At 45.7% G+C, this 12,386-nt stretch overlaps 1 protein-coding gene across 3 annotated transcripts; it reads right to left on the bottom strand.

Moving 5' to 3' along the window:
• Positions 1 to 26: 26 nt before the first annotated feature.
• On the bottom strand, positions 27 to 6,824 carry AGTRAP (angiotensin II receptor associated protein). Of its 3 annotated transcripts, none has more exons than XM_065037625.1 (5): positions 6,642 to 6,824; positions 3,113 to 3,147; positions 2,759 to 2,870; positions 1,972 to 2,170; positions 27 to 898 (listed from the first exon to the last, which is right to left on the bottom strand). In XM_065037625.1, exons 1-5 carry the CDS (start codon positions 6,666 to 6,668, stop codon positions 792 to 794), a joined length of 480 nt encoding a protein of 159 aa, XP_064893697.1. In that variant the 5' UTR covers positions 6,669 to 6,824; the 3' UTR covers positions 27 to 791. The 3 variants fall into 3 exon arrangements, with proteins under 3 accessions (XP_064893697.1, XP_064893696.1, XP_005514301.1); XM_065037624.1 differs by having other exon boundaries at positions 3,084 to 3,147; positions 6,642 to 6,719; XM_005514244.4 differs by lacking the exon at positions 6,642 to 6,824 and adding an exon at positions 6,086 to 6,367.
• Between the last annotated feature and the right edge of the window lie 5,562 nt (positions 6,825 to 12,386).

Here is a 12,386-nt window from a genome sequence, read left to right as displayed (position 1 = left end):
TTCAAATGAGACATGGGTGACCAGTGTAACTTTTTCTAACACAGAAAAACTGTGTTCGTTTTATAGTTTTCTTAGAAAAATGTAACATTTCAAGTTCTGTTAAGACAGGCAGCTGAAGGCAAAAGGACATTTCAAGGCACATACATTCAACAGCCATTTGAAGGATCCCGAAGGACATTCAACTTGCATAAAAGCATCAGTGAATAAAACCCAAGACTAGATACTGGGAGCACAAGCAGCTCCCTGGCCCAGTAACAGCATTTTATACCAATCCCAGCTTTGTGCAAACCACCAGAGCTAGCACAGGGAGTTACAGTCATGAATCTTGGTTAAATAACACCATCAAAAACAGCCCTCAGGAACTCCCAGATGTTTCCTGGAAATGCATCTGCATAAAAGCAAGCTAAACTGTATTGTTTGTGGGCAGTCCATAAGCCTGTTCAAGATAGCTTGTCCAGGAATATTTTGAGTGGTTCTTGTACTTACAATAGAGAGGATGCACAATACAAGAGCTGGAAGACCACAGAAGGTGCATCCACTCACCCGTACAGAGGAGGGATTTAGGGGGAGGGAGGAAAGGAGAATACTGGGATTACAGAGTCACGGTGCTTAGCATGCTATCTCCAAGATCTTCTGGACTTACTGCACAAACCCATCTGCCTACCCTTCAGGCTGGCAAAAGAAATGAAAAAAATCAGATCTTCTCCTGTCTTCCTCCATCAGAACAGCCATGGGAAGAGCGGAAGGCTAGACTCAGTGAGGGAGGCATCCGTTCTCTTGCAGAGCGCGCTTCAGTACGGCTGCTGGGCTGTCTTGTTTGGATCAGGCCACTGTGGAGCGGCATCCTGCTGATCAATTGGCTCATAGGCGCTGCGATCCTGGCCTGCACGGGTGACACCTGAATGGAGAGGGAAGAGAACAAGCTTGGGAACAAAACAGAAGCACAAGAACTGAACCCGTTAGAAGGAACCAACAGCTCAGGGGCACGCCACATCAGCTGCTCTAACAGCTCTCAGCACCTGTGTTCTCTCATCCTCACAGAAGGTAAGAAAATTCATCCTCCCAAAGGCAAAATAACCAAGATGCATTTGAACATGCCTCTTCATTCCCTGAGAACTGCTCTCTTAGTATCCACATGGCTTTGTGGAAAGCAAGACCCACAATACTGCACCCCAGCGTAACAGGCTCCTATAATAGCACATTTCAGCAAGATCAAGTTTATGAAATCTAGTGGAAAAATGAGCAGACAAAACCAGAAGCAGCAGGAACCATGGCTAGCTGACAGTATGGATGTAAGAGCATGATTCATCCATCAGCCATTCTTCCCAACAACACAGCTATGCCTCAAGTGTGCCACACAATGGCACTAAATTTGAATCCAGCAGTGTTCCAAATTTCACTATGAACAAGTTGCTTGTGGTACAAGAATGGTACAAAATCATGTTACTCTCCAGGGGATGAGAAGGGAAAAAAGAGACAGACAATGTGCACGGAAAGCTCTTTATAGGACATGTGAGGCCCAGAGAAAGCACGGAGTTAGAAATCCAGCTTCTTTCCCCCTCATGCATAATCTAGCAAGAGGGGATGCTGCCTCTACTTCTCCCCCAGAAGGAAAAGAAAGGGTTGGCAAAGAGAGGACACCCAAAAGCTTCCAACACACAAGCAGGAGAAGGGAGAGGAAAAGCCCTTCAGTTCTATTGAATGAGGCAGCAGTGGTATCAGTACCCTTGTAAGCAAAACAGCTGTCAGACAAGGACTCCAGGTCTGTAAGGGAAGAGAGGAAGAACGTAAGTTTAAGGCCTATGACATACCAGAGCCACAAGATTGGAGAACAAACATGCACAAGAGAGCACAAGCACCGCTCTCCCTGGAAAGAGGGGCAGCATTCAGCTTCACAGAGCTCAGGCTGGAGGGTCTCCCTAACACCAGAGGAGGTGGCTCACTGATGTGCAAGCAGAGGAAGCATCCTACCTATGTTAAAGGTGTACTCTCCTCCGCGCTCCCGATACATCTGATACACCAAATAGCAGGACACAGGTTTGAGAAGAAGGCTGAAGATGGCCATGCCTATACTGAAACGCCTTGTATCGGTGAGATAGTTGTTTGGAGGGTAGAAGACAGAGACATGAATGATGTCTGTGAGGACGGTGAGCAGCAGGCCAGTTAGGAACTGAAAACAAAGAAAATGGGACACAAACCACAGAGGGCATTAACCATGAGGAGCAACAGTCAACCACAACTTCTATTTCCTGCAATATCTGTGTTCACACAGTGATGCCTTCACCCCAGTATCACACACTGCTAACCCTTGACACTGCCCGAGGTAGACAGAGATTCCTAAATGAATTATCTTGTATTTTGTGCATCATCTTCACATCTGTCAGAAACCTTCTCATGATATCTCTTTAATGTTCAAAGAAGGGTTTTGTACAGCCCCTCCAACTCAAAGCATAGTAAACGCTTTGAGTCCTCCCCTAGCATTGTAAGTCACAACAGCAGGTAAAAAAAAAGGTAAGAATCAAGTATGCCTCAACTCTGAGAAGCAAAATAACTCACAGTGAATACTTGTCACCATGGTTTGCAGTACTTCTAGATTTATATGCTCTCTTAAAAAAAACAAAACAACCCAAACAGGGAATTTGTCTTGTTCACTGCTATATTGGGAACAGCCAAAACTCATCACTGACCCAAAAAAGCTGTGTCTGCCCTCCACCCTCTCCCTGAGCAGCCTCTGGGAGTCAAATACACTCACACTCACCATCATGATGGCATCAAGGGAATCTCGCTGCACAATAGCCCAGATCCCCACTGCAAGGACACTGAAGTTTCCCCAGGCATAGGAGGCTGGAAACATGTGATTCATGCATCCCCTGCCAAACAAGACAAAACCAAACCAAAACAAAACAAACAACAGCCCACATTCACCATAAGCCTGCAACAGTTTGTTTGCATTCATCCCTGTTCTCACCCAAACACCTCACTCATAGATTTAGGATATTCTTGCACACAGACGGGCACAAACAGGGAGTGTTGATTCCCTGAGAATATCCCATTCCCACTTAGAAGGAATACCCTCATCTTACCCAGGCCAGACCAGTTACCAATCACTCACCACACTGTGAGCAGCCAATGTACCAGAATGATGGCCTATGAAAAAAAGAAAAGAGAGGAAGACAGGTCAGCAACTTGGGAGAACTGTGGGAGGATCAACATGAAATGACACCATCTTGTTTCCAAGGGACAGGTGGAAGAGTGTCCTGGACCCATGAACCAGTACAGAAAGCTGACACAGCAACTGGGATGGTGAAGACACAAACCCATTTTTCTCTGCTTCTGTTGCTGAGTATTTCCTGTGGTGCTACACTGTAGTCATTCATTATTACTGTCATCTCTGTCAACAGTTGATTCAGGGCCCACTTATTCTTTTCTAAATGGGTTATTGATTTTGGAACTCCAGAAGAGTTTGTACAGAAAGCTGTGCAATCTGATTCCCACTAGGCTAGCACAGTTTCGACATGACCCATCTGTCATCCCATCACCAAGAAGCCCATGGAAAGTCATGCCTGCAGCTACCAGCAATTTCACTACAGTCCTCAGTAATTCCTCCTTTTAAGTCCTTCCAGAGCAGTGGTTCAACCTCACTGCAGGATCCACAGACACGAAGGCATCCTCTAAGAACCTGCATAACTGAGCACACAGCTCTTCATTCCCAGTGAAGCCACCAGCACCCAAACGCCGGCAGTGCCCTAAGCAGCAGTAAGATAATACTGTCACAGATCCTGTGCTTTGCAAATGTCCTTAACGATCCTGATCCTTGCACTCAAGGGGACAAATCCCGGAATAAAGCATCTTACTGTAACAAGTGACACAAGGATTCTCTTCACCAACACTTGACATTTCTGTAACCAAGGAGACATACTCTATATGTTTTTTTAAGACAGCAAATGGAAACAAGAATACACCACCCTCAGTCTTTCTCGGCACCTATATCCACGCACTCACTTGCTTTTGAGCCTGCTGGCCAATCTCAGTGAAGGGAGATCACCCATATTCACTCTTTAAACATTTGTGAAAACAAGAATATGGAAGACAAGCTCTGCTGGCAGCTTCATAAAAGAAAGGCTGATGCCTGAACATATCAGAGGATCCATGGGAAACAGGCACTTTTCTGTTGGTTATTTTTTGTTCCAGCTGTGAGAAGGGCTCCAATTGGCATTTATACTGACCTCGGTACAAAAAAAAAACCAACCACAACACACCACCAAAGCCCCTCTGAAGCAAAAAATTAGGAAAAGAGTAAGTAGCAAAAGGCTGAATTACTTGATGGACACAGGAAAGCTGTATGCAGATAGGAGCATTATGACACTAAAAAAAGAAATAGTAAGATCTACCAGTGTGCTACCACATTCACTGACTTAAAATGTCTATCCATGCTCTAACTTAATACAAAACTAGTTGTTCGAGAAAGACATTATCATAGGACAGAGCTCCCACTTCACTGAAGTGCCCTAGCACATTTGTGGAGCATTCGCCCTGTTGTTGTAACTTCAAACACTGCTTAAACAGATTTTTATTAATGTTTTTTTTTAATTGCTCATGAAAGACTACAAAATGCTTTACCACTACCCCCTACTTTCCCTTCTCCCAAATTGTACCACAGAGACCAGGCAAAAACTGCTAATCAGTAAAATACAAGATGTTCTTGGATAAGAATGGAGACGTGCAAATAGCATTTACTCAAGAGACTATCACAATGTCAGGGAAATTCTTAATTAGGTAGTATTTAATTGCATGTTACATACCCTGAAGGCTCACCAGTTAACATCATTAGGCAGGGTGGCTTGCTTTCTTTCTTTTTTTTAAAGCTGTCTAGATCAATATTGCAGTTAGAAAATTATGAAGCATGCTTAGTCATCAGCATAAAGTCAGGTAAACTAGGGCTGATGGTGTGAGGGACTGCTGAAATGTAAAAAAGGCATTCCCTTCCTGGCTATTAGTCCAATTTACCTGACAGTTCTTCAGGGCGCTGTGGAATTAGCTGGTGATCTTGGTATGTTTTAACATAGAAAATGTAGTGTTAATGAAAAATATTCTCTAAAGCTACAGTCACTATGTGAGATTAGATAGTTTGCAGGCAGTCTGCTGATGAGACGGCAGAAGAATTTAAATGGTTTTCCATCCGTTCAAGGACTTAAGCCTGTACCTAAGCAAGGCATACATTTCTTCTTTGAAGAAAATAACTCCTAAGACTTGAACTAGTGCTGAGAGCAGAAAATAAAGGTGGGAACTTATTTTGTCCTGCCTTGATCAAACTCAAACTTTGCATTTCAACGCTCTGCAGAGTTATTGCAATAATCCTAGGTGTGAAGCATTCACTACAAAGAGACCTCGAGGCTAAGACACTGCTGTGTTCTGGCACAAACACAGCTCAGTCATGCCGTTTTCTTGGAGCTGCTTCTCTCACAGGCTCATCTTTTTCAATCTCACAGAAACTGTGAGCAGATTGTGCCAATAAACAGCAGTAGTACGTGTTGTTTCCAGTCCTTTCTGAACAAGAATCTTCCCAGCTTTCAGGTATGCCTCAGGGAAGCAGGCCCTAACTCAGGAACAGTACAAAGACGCAGGTACAATTAATAACTCATATATTCCCCAGCTTTCCAGCCCCAGAGCAATACCAGCAGACTTAACAAGGAGTTTCTTAATGCTGAAAACAGTTTGCCTGGGACAAACTCACTCTTTTCTAGGAAGAGATTTGGGAATGGTTGTCTGAAACCAGGCAACATTTTAGTTGTGTTGTCATGGTGACAAAAAAAAAAAAAGAAAGAAAAAAGAAAAATTTCATCTGTCTGCCAGGGAAGGTTTCAATATCAAACACCAACATCCAAAGCAAAAAAAAGTGTGCTCCTCCCAAAGTAAAAAGCATAATGAAACTGTGGTAAGTCCCTTATTTCCCATTTCTCTAGTTATCAGACATTGACCAAACTTTTCAAATTGCCCCAAATTGAAGCCCCCCATGTACCCCCCCAACAGAGAAACAATTTTAATTATCCACCAGGTGATAACCCCAAAGTCAGTGGGATCATACTTTGCCTGACGAGCAAAAACTTCACCTCCTCAGGGTCTTGTGCAGTGTTTATCCTGGATTAGCTCTGGTCAGCTGAGCTGGAAACCTCCATGAACACAAGTTACTAACCAGCCACCGTCCCAACCCACTTCAGCAAGTAGAGAGAACACTGAAGTCATTGCCTGCGGGTTTTAATGACCAAGAGCTTTTGCAACGCTTGCCCACGGATGAAAAAGGTTTAGAAACACCAATCTTTCATCCTCGGAGGCCTCCACATCTCCTGCCCAGGCCCCGGGCCGGGCACGAAGCCGGCCAGCCTGCCAGGGGACAGCGAGCCGGGCCCAGCGCCCGCTCCTGGGCGACCCCGCCGCCCCACGCCTCTGCTCCGCCGAGAGACAGCGCTGCCTCCGCACACCCCCGCGGCCCTCCCGCTCCTCCGGGCCGGGCCTCGGCCCCGCCGCGGGCAGCCTGCGCCCTCCGAGCCCGCGGAGAGCGAGCGGGCGGCTGGCCCGGCGCAGCCGGACAGGCCCCTCCCCGCCGGGGAAGGCCGGGAGCGGCCCGGCCCCGCGGCCCCTACCTTGAGGCTGACAGCAGGCAGCTCCATGGCAGCGGCCCACCCGCCCTGCCCGTGACTCCCGGCGGCCGGGCCGCCTCCTGTGGGGTTGGGCCGGGCCCCACCACCGCCCCGGGGAGGGCGGGAGGAGCCGGGACACCGCCCCACCGGGACCCGGCCCAGCCCCTCCGCCCGGCCGCGGGCGCTGGTGGCAGCTGGTCGGCGGAGGAGGAGGCCCGGCCCCTGCCCTGGACCGTGCCCGCTGCCACAGGAGCTGGTGCACGGTGGCTCTGGGTGAGCCCTGGTGGGTGGCAAGCGGCGAGGAAATAGTCTGGATGCTCTGGCTACCAAATTGGATTGCACGGCACCTGTGTCCAAAACAGCCAGCACTGGGTTGAAAGTGTGCCTGGGTGAGTTTGTTGACTCCAAACACCCAGCCAAGCGGTTCTTCCTGCTACTTACACACATAATGCAGCTGAGGGAAGTTTTGGACTGGAGTCAGTGTCCAGGAAGGCGTGTAGAGGACTTAGCAGCTTTCTGGAGAAAAATAAACCTTTTGTGTACACAGCAGTACAGTGACAGAAAGGCGAGGAGTGACAACAAGCGCCTTGATAAACACTAATAAAAAAAACCCAGTTGCAGGGTGCTAGCTGTGCTTAGCTGTGTCACACAATAACTGAGTCGAGTTCAGGCCAGTCCTGGGGTTGAGCACTGGAGTCTGGACATGTAGCTAGAATGGTTGGCAGATGCTTAGTTGCTTCTTTTTGCCCACCATTTTTCCACAGAACTAGATGACCGAATTCTTTGCCCAAAAGCCTAGCGCAAATCATGAGTTCTTCATCTCTCATTCTGAACGCAAGCATCTCCCATTTTAGAGCTAGGGAAGCTTGATAAGTGATCAACCCAACCCCACACAGAACAGCCATAATAGCAGTGTTCTCCCCAAGCATGGCAAACGAACTAACAGAACCAAGAAGTCAGGATGACCCCCCTCAAACTTTCCCTTCCTTGCCCAGTGTATGCTTTACCTGTCTGCCCTGTAAGACTACAATGTTTCACTGGGTCGGTTGCTTTCTTGTCATCATTTATTCTTGCAGAAAAGATGGGGCCTCCAAGGAGTGAGCAAAGAGTCAGAAGTTCATTGCAGAAGCTGAATGTGGAAATGCATGAGTCATCCTTCAGTCTCATTTCCAGTTTGAGCAGTGCAGTGCAAGGTCATGCGTGAAAATCGTGCAATGCTGAACCTACACTCAGACAGTCTCAAAAAAGCCACAAGTGCAGCCCTATCTAGCCTGTCCTTCACTGCACCCTGAGTGCTATTGACTGCTAATGTGCAGCATGCTTGAAGATCTCCCAAGGCAAAGTATTAAATGCCAAAATGAAACAACCTATAAAATGCTAACCAGAGGAACTAGCAGAACAAAACTGACTGTCTGTTTATTTCAGAAGAGTAGGAAAAAAAGCTGCAAATGTCCCTCCCCAGGAATCTCTGAGTGTGCCACTCTACCATATGCAAGACTGAAATATAACTCATCTATTGCCACATACCACATCAGCTGTGACTTCATTTCTGTGTCTTGCAGGGAAACCCTGCCTCTATTCACAGAAGTAGTGGCAGCAAAGGAGATCAATGCTAGTGGTGCCAGTGGTGTCAAGGACTGGATTTTACCTTAAATGACAAAAAGATGTGACACCTGGGGTGGGAGGGATGATAAAGAGAGCCTTTGAATAGCCATATTGCTGGCTCAGTGTTTGGGCGCACACTGCAATAGGAGTGTCCTTCCGCCAGGATAGGTATCTGTCAAAGGAGAACTGTTTGTTATAAAGACAAATTGTACTGTCCCAGTTTAAGTATGAGCACTGTTGAGATGCAGCTTTGTGAGGCCGTCTTTACTTCTTTCAGCACTCTCGTTCTATCTGAGGCAGAGTCTCATTAACATTTATGCAGCATGAGCCATAATTTGGATTGATGTGACTGCTGTTTAATGCAAGGCATTTGTTTCCCCTTGTACAATAAAAGCACTTTACTACATTTTGTTCATCAGTGTATCGTGCAATTAATTCAGGCCTACTGATTATATCCTGGGCTTGCATGGCATGGACTCAAGGGACTTAGAAACATCTTAATGATCTCATGGATGTGAAAACAGTGAGAGCTATGATAGACGTTATGCATTTGCACATCTCTCACACCTATCTGATCTGGGGAACTGGTTGTTTTTTATCTCTGCTTTGCTTTGCTCGTACCTTGTAAACTGTCTCTCTGTGTAGCCTGCTGTCTCTGTTCCCTTCCCTAGGCTTGGTAACTCAAAGCAACATAAACATGGTGAGAAAGATAAGCAGCAAGTTAAAGAAGACCTGCAGGGAGAAGCAGACAACCCAGTGGACTAGAAACAGGACACAGAGGTTTTCCTGCCTAGAAGACTGGTCCAGGTGAGTTCAGGTCACTGCAACTAATATCCAACAATTAGCTGCTTTATGTCAAATGTATTGTGTGGTATGTCTTGTGCAGACCGAGTAAAAACCTAATACACAGCTGGCTCCCTTCCTGACAGTATAAAAGTGAGGCTAATAAGGCAAAAATGCTTTCCTTTGTGTTTTCAGCACACTGTACCCTTGGTGAATAAAATGATCGCAGTTCTGAGAGGAAGTAGAGGAGATAATGCAATTGCTTCTGCTGTCCTTGTCCAGCCCATGGGGATGGAGATGAGCTTACCCCTCATAGTTCTGCCCTTTGCATCCCTTGCTTGGGGTCTTGTCTGAAGGTACCTAAAGACTGCACATGACACCAGTGTCTTTGAGTTGTGCCCCTGCCTGTGGAGCTGGGAGCAATGAAGGCATCAGCTCAGCACAAATGCATAGATTGTAAATAGAGCCTTTCTAAATAAGCAGCAAGGAAGGGCATATAGAAATTTTCCTGGCTCTACAACTCCCTTTTAAATCCCAGTGGGAAATTAGCAAGCAGAAATGTTATTTAGATTGCAGGGGAAATTGAAGGCCTTTTGTAATGCTGGTAGAGAGCCTCCTCCTGCAACTACTCTGCAAAACAGTCCCTGGCAAGATGATCTGGGAAATGGAAAGGGTCACACTAATGTGGTATCTTGACAAGTGCACCTGAAAGTCCTTTCCAGTTTTAGCAAGGAAAAGCTGCTCCTCTGTTTTTTTCTAAAATCTAAGTAGAGCTTTGAGATATAATTGAGGGACGACTCTTCCAGATTCACTGGCACTCTAGAAAATGAACTGACATACCAGAAATGGGTTTATGGGGCACATGTGATCACTTGGAACATTCCAAGAAAACAACAGCCCTCATTTTTTTCTGATAAAAAAATAAGAAAGCAATGTTTTTTTCCAGGCTTTATGTAGCAGAGAGTGACTGGCATGGAATCGAACAATTTAGTATAGCATGGGTTTGAAATTGAAGCACTTTCACACACTGTGGATTGACAACAGGGTAATTACTTGGGGGGGGAAGGGGAGGGAGGAGAGAGGGTTTCAATAAAACACCTCCAAGCTAAAATGAATGCAGACTATTACAGACCTGAGACAGAATGATTCCCAAGTGTTTTAATTTGTGCTTCTACTCCTTGTCTCCCTTGCAGTCATCATTTTGGCAACTGCCAGCAACATCCCCGAGATTCAACAGCATTTGCAGAGTAGGCAGCTGCTGGGATGATTATGTCAAATCAGCACGTTGTCCTCTCTTTTCCATGTCTAATGATTCTCACCCCTGGAGAAGTGGTTTAAAATGATGCATGCCCCTTGGACTCATTGTGAGGCTGCTAACAGCAGTAGCTGTAGAGCAGGAGTTTGGGTGGCACTCTGTCACTCACCTTTCATGCATGCCCTGCAATTAACTTTAAAAATTATTCCACACAGCCCTGCTATAGCTGGTTTGGGCCTGATCCGAAGTCCTTGCAAGACAATAGAAAATCTTGCAAGAGCTCTGGCTTAAGCTCTCAGGGGGCAGCAGAGAAACTGAGCTGGTGTGAATTCTTAATTTGAGTTTCTCAAACAGTTGAGAAGATCATATAAATCAAGATGTGGTTGACAATTGCCTCCCTCTCTCTTGTTCAGACCTAGTGCTCCCAAAGGCAGAATTGTCACTGATTGCATTGTGACTGGGAGATACTGGGAAAGGAAAGGGAAATTTGCTAAATGTAACACAGTCATACTATTGCTTTGCAGCTGCTGTCATGCCCTTGAGACAGCACAGCGTGGCACTAAAAAGCTTTACTACACTCAGAAGTGGGTTGGACTTGTTGTACAAATGTTGCCCTGGAGTTTTATATCACAGGCTGGTCTTGCATTCCACACCTTGGGACGTTATTTACTCAACAGCTTTCCTTTGCACTGTGATTGTGAAGTCAGTAGTTATCTGGCTGATACATAAAGCGGGTTGTTGGATTCTTTTCACGCAGCGGTGGCTGTGCAGCACGTGCCTGTGCTGCCGCTCACCCCTTCTGCTTCAGCTCTGCAGCATCACAGTCTGATTGAGAGTGAATGAGTCTCGGTCACAGACTCTCTCAAACCTCAATGCGAGCAATCAATCTAATAATCGCATGACTTGATTTATAATAATTAGCTCAATTTTCACTGACCTTAGATATTTAACTAATCCCACCAATTAAGAATCATCTGTTCTGTATACTCAGAGTTAATAGCAGACTGAATGCTGAAAAAGCAAAAGCTGAAGAAGCAAGTCTCTTTTTGGAGTCTAAAAGCTCTGGCTTAAAATTCAAACTTGCTGTTTAAGCCTGCTTGTATTTCACATGGTTTGCAACACAGTCTTGCCCAAAACACTGCCCATCCTACAAGGATTCTGTATGTAGTGCATGGGGCAATGAAGACCTGCATCACCAGAGATAAAACCACTGCAAAATTTCAATTGCACTGTTCCAACCAGATTGTGGCTCCTGTATTGGAAAGCATTGTGGTGTCAAAACGTGGCTTTAACAAAGGCTGTGCATGTGGTTCTTTCGGGTGTCACACAGACCAGGGTTTGAGAGCTCTGCAATCAACTGTGATCAATTAAGATCTTTTTCCCTTTATGCTTCCACTGACAATAGCACTGGCAGCACCACGCCCTATTCTGCATCTGGGCTGAGGGAGGGGCTGCATTTATCTCTCTGGGTTAACAAATTGCATCCTTGCTGGCACGGCACAGAGCTGGAGCCAAAGCACCTTTCTTTACTCCTGCATTTTGGGCTAAGATTGTAATACTGTAAGCAGAAATCTAAATAGCTGCATCCAACCGAGTGGCAGGTTTTGCCTAAATGCTCCTTTATGAATTCCTCCTTTAGTGCACCTCCTAGCAGTGCAGGTTTATGTGGGTCAAAACTAATATTGTATTCATAGCATATCTCTGTAGTCATGACTGGGCACTGATCATATTAGAGGCGTGAACTATTACGCCAGCAGCATTTGATGAGTATATGATGCAGAACTAGGAGTGCAAAATGGAGATTTGCCTACCTAAATAGAACACGGAGGTTTAGGAAAGCAGTATAAAGAAGATTCTGACCACAGCACCAGGATTAATCTTATTATTCCTGCAAAAAGCGCTGTACCTCTCCAGGTTCTTGAACTTAATATTTAAAAGGCTAGAGAGCTCTATCCCACCAGAAGCCAGGGTATTGGGGTGTTAGCAGTAGAAAAGAACATATTTACCTACTAACACTATTCCTATTTAACACCGGTAGCCTGTGTTGCTCCAATATATCACTGAAGTCAGTAACTAAGTAGTAATATAAAGAAGTTTTAAACATC

The sequence above is a fragment of the Columba livia genome, chromosome 21 (assembly GCF_036013475.1).
Source record: "Columba livia isolate bColLiv1 breed racing homer chromosome 21, bColLiv1.pat.W.v2, whole genome shotgun sequence".
In the NCBI taxonomy this organism is placed as follows: Eukaryota; Metazoa; Chordata; class Aves; order Columbiformes; family Columbidae; genus Columba; species Columba livia.
The sequence above is the reverse complement of the archived record's forward strand: the minus strand, read 5'-3'. Positions and strand labels throughout refer to the sequence as shown.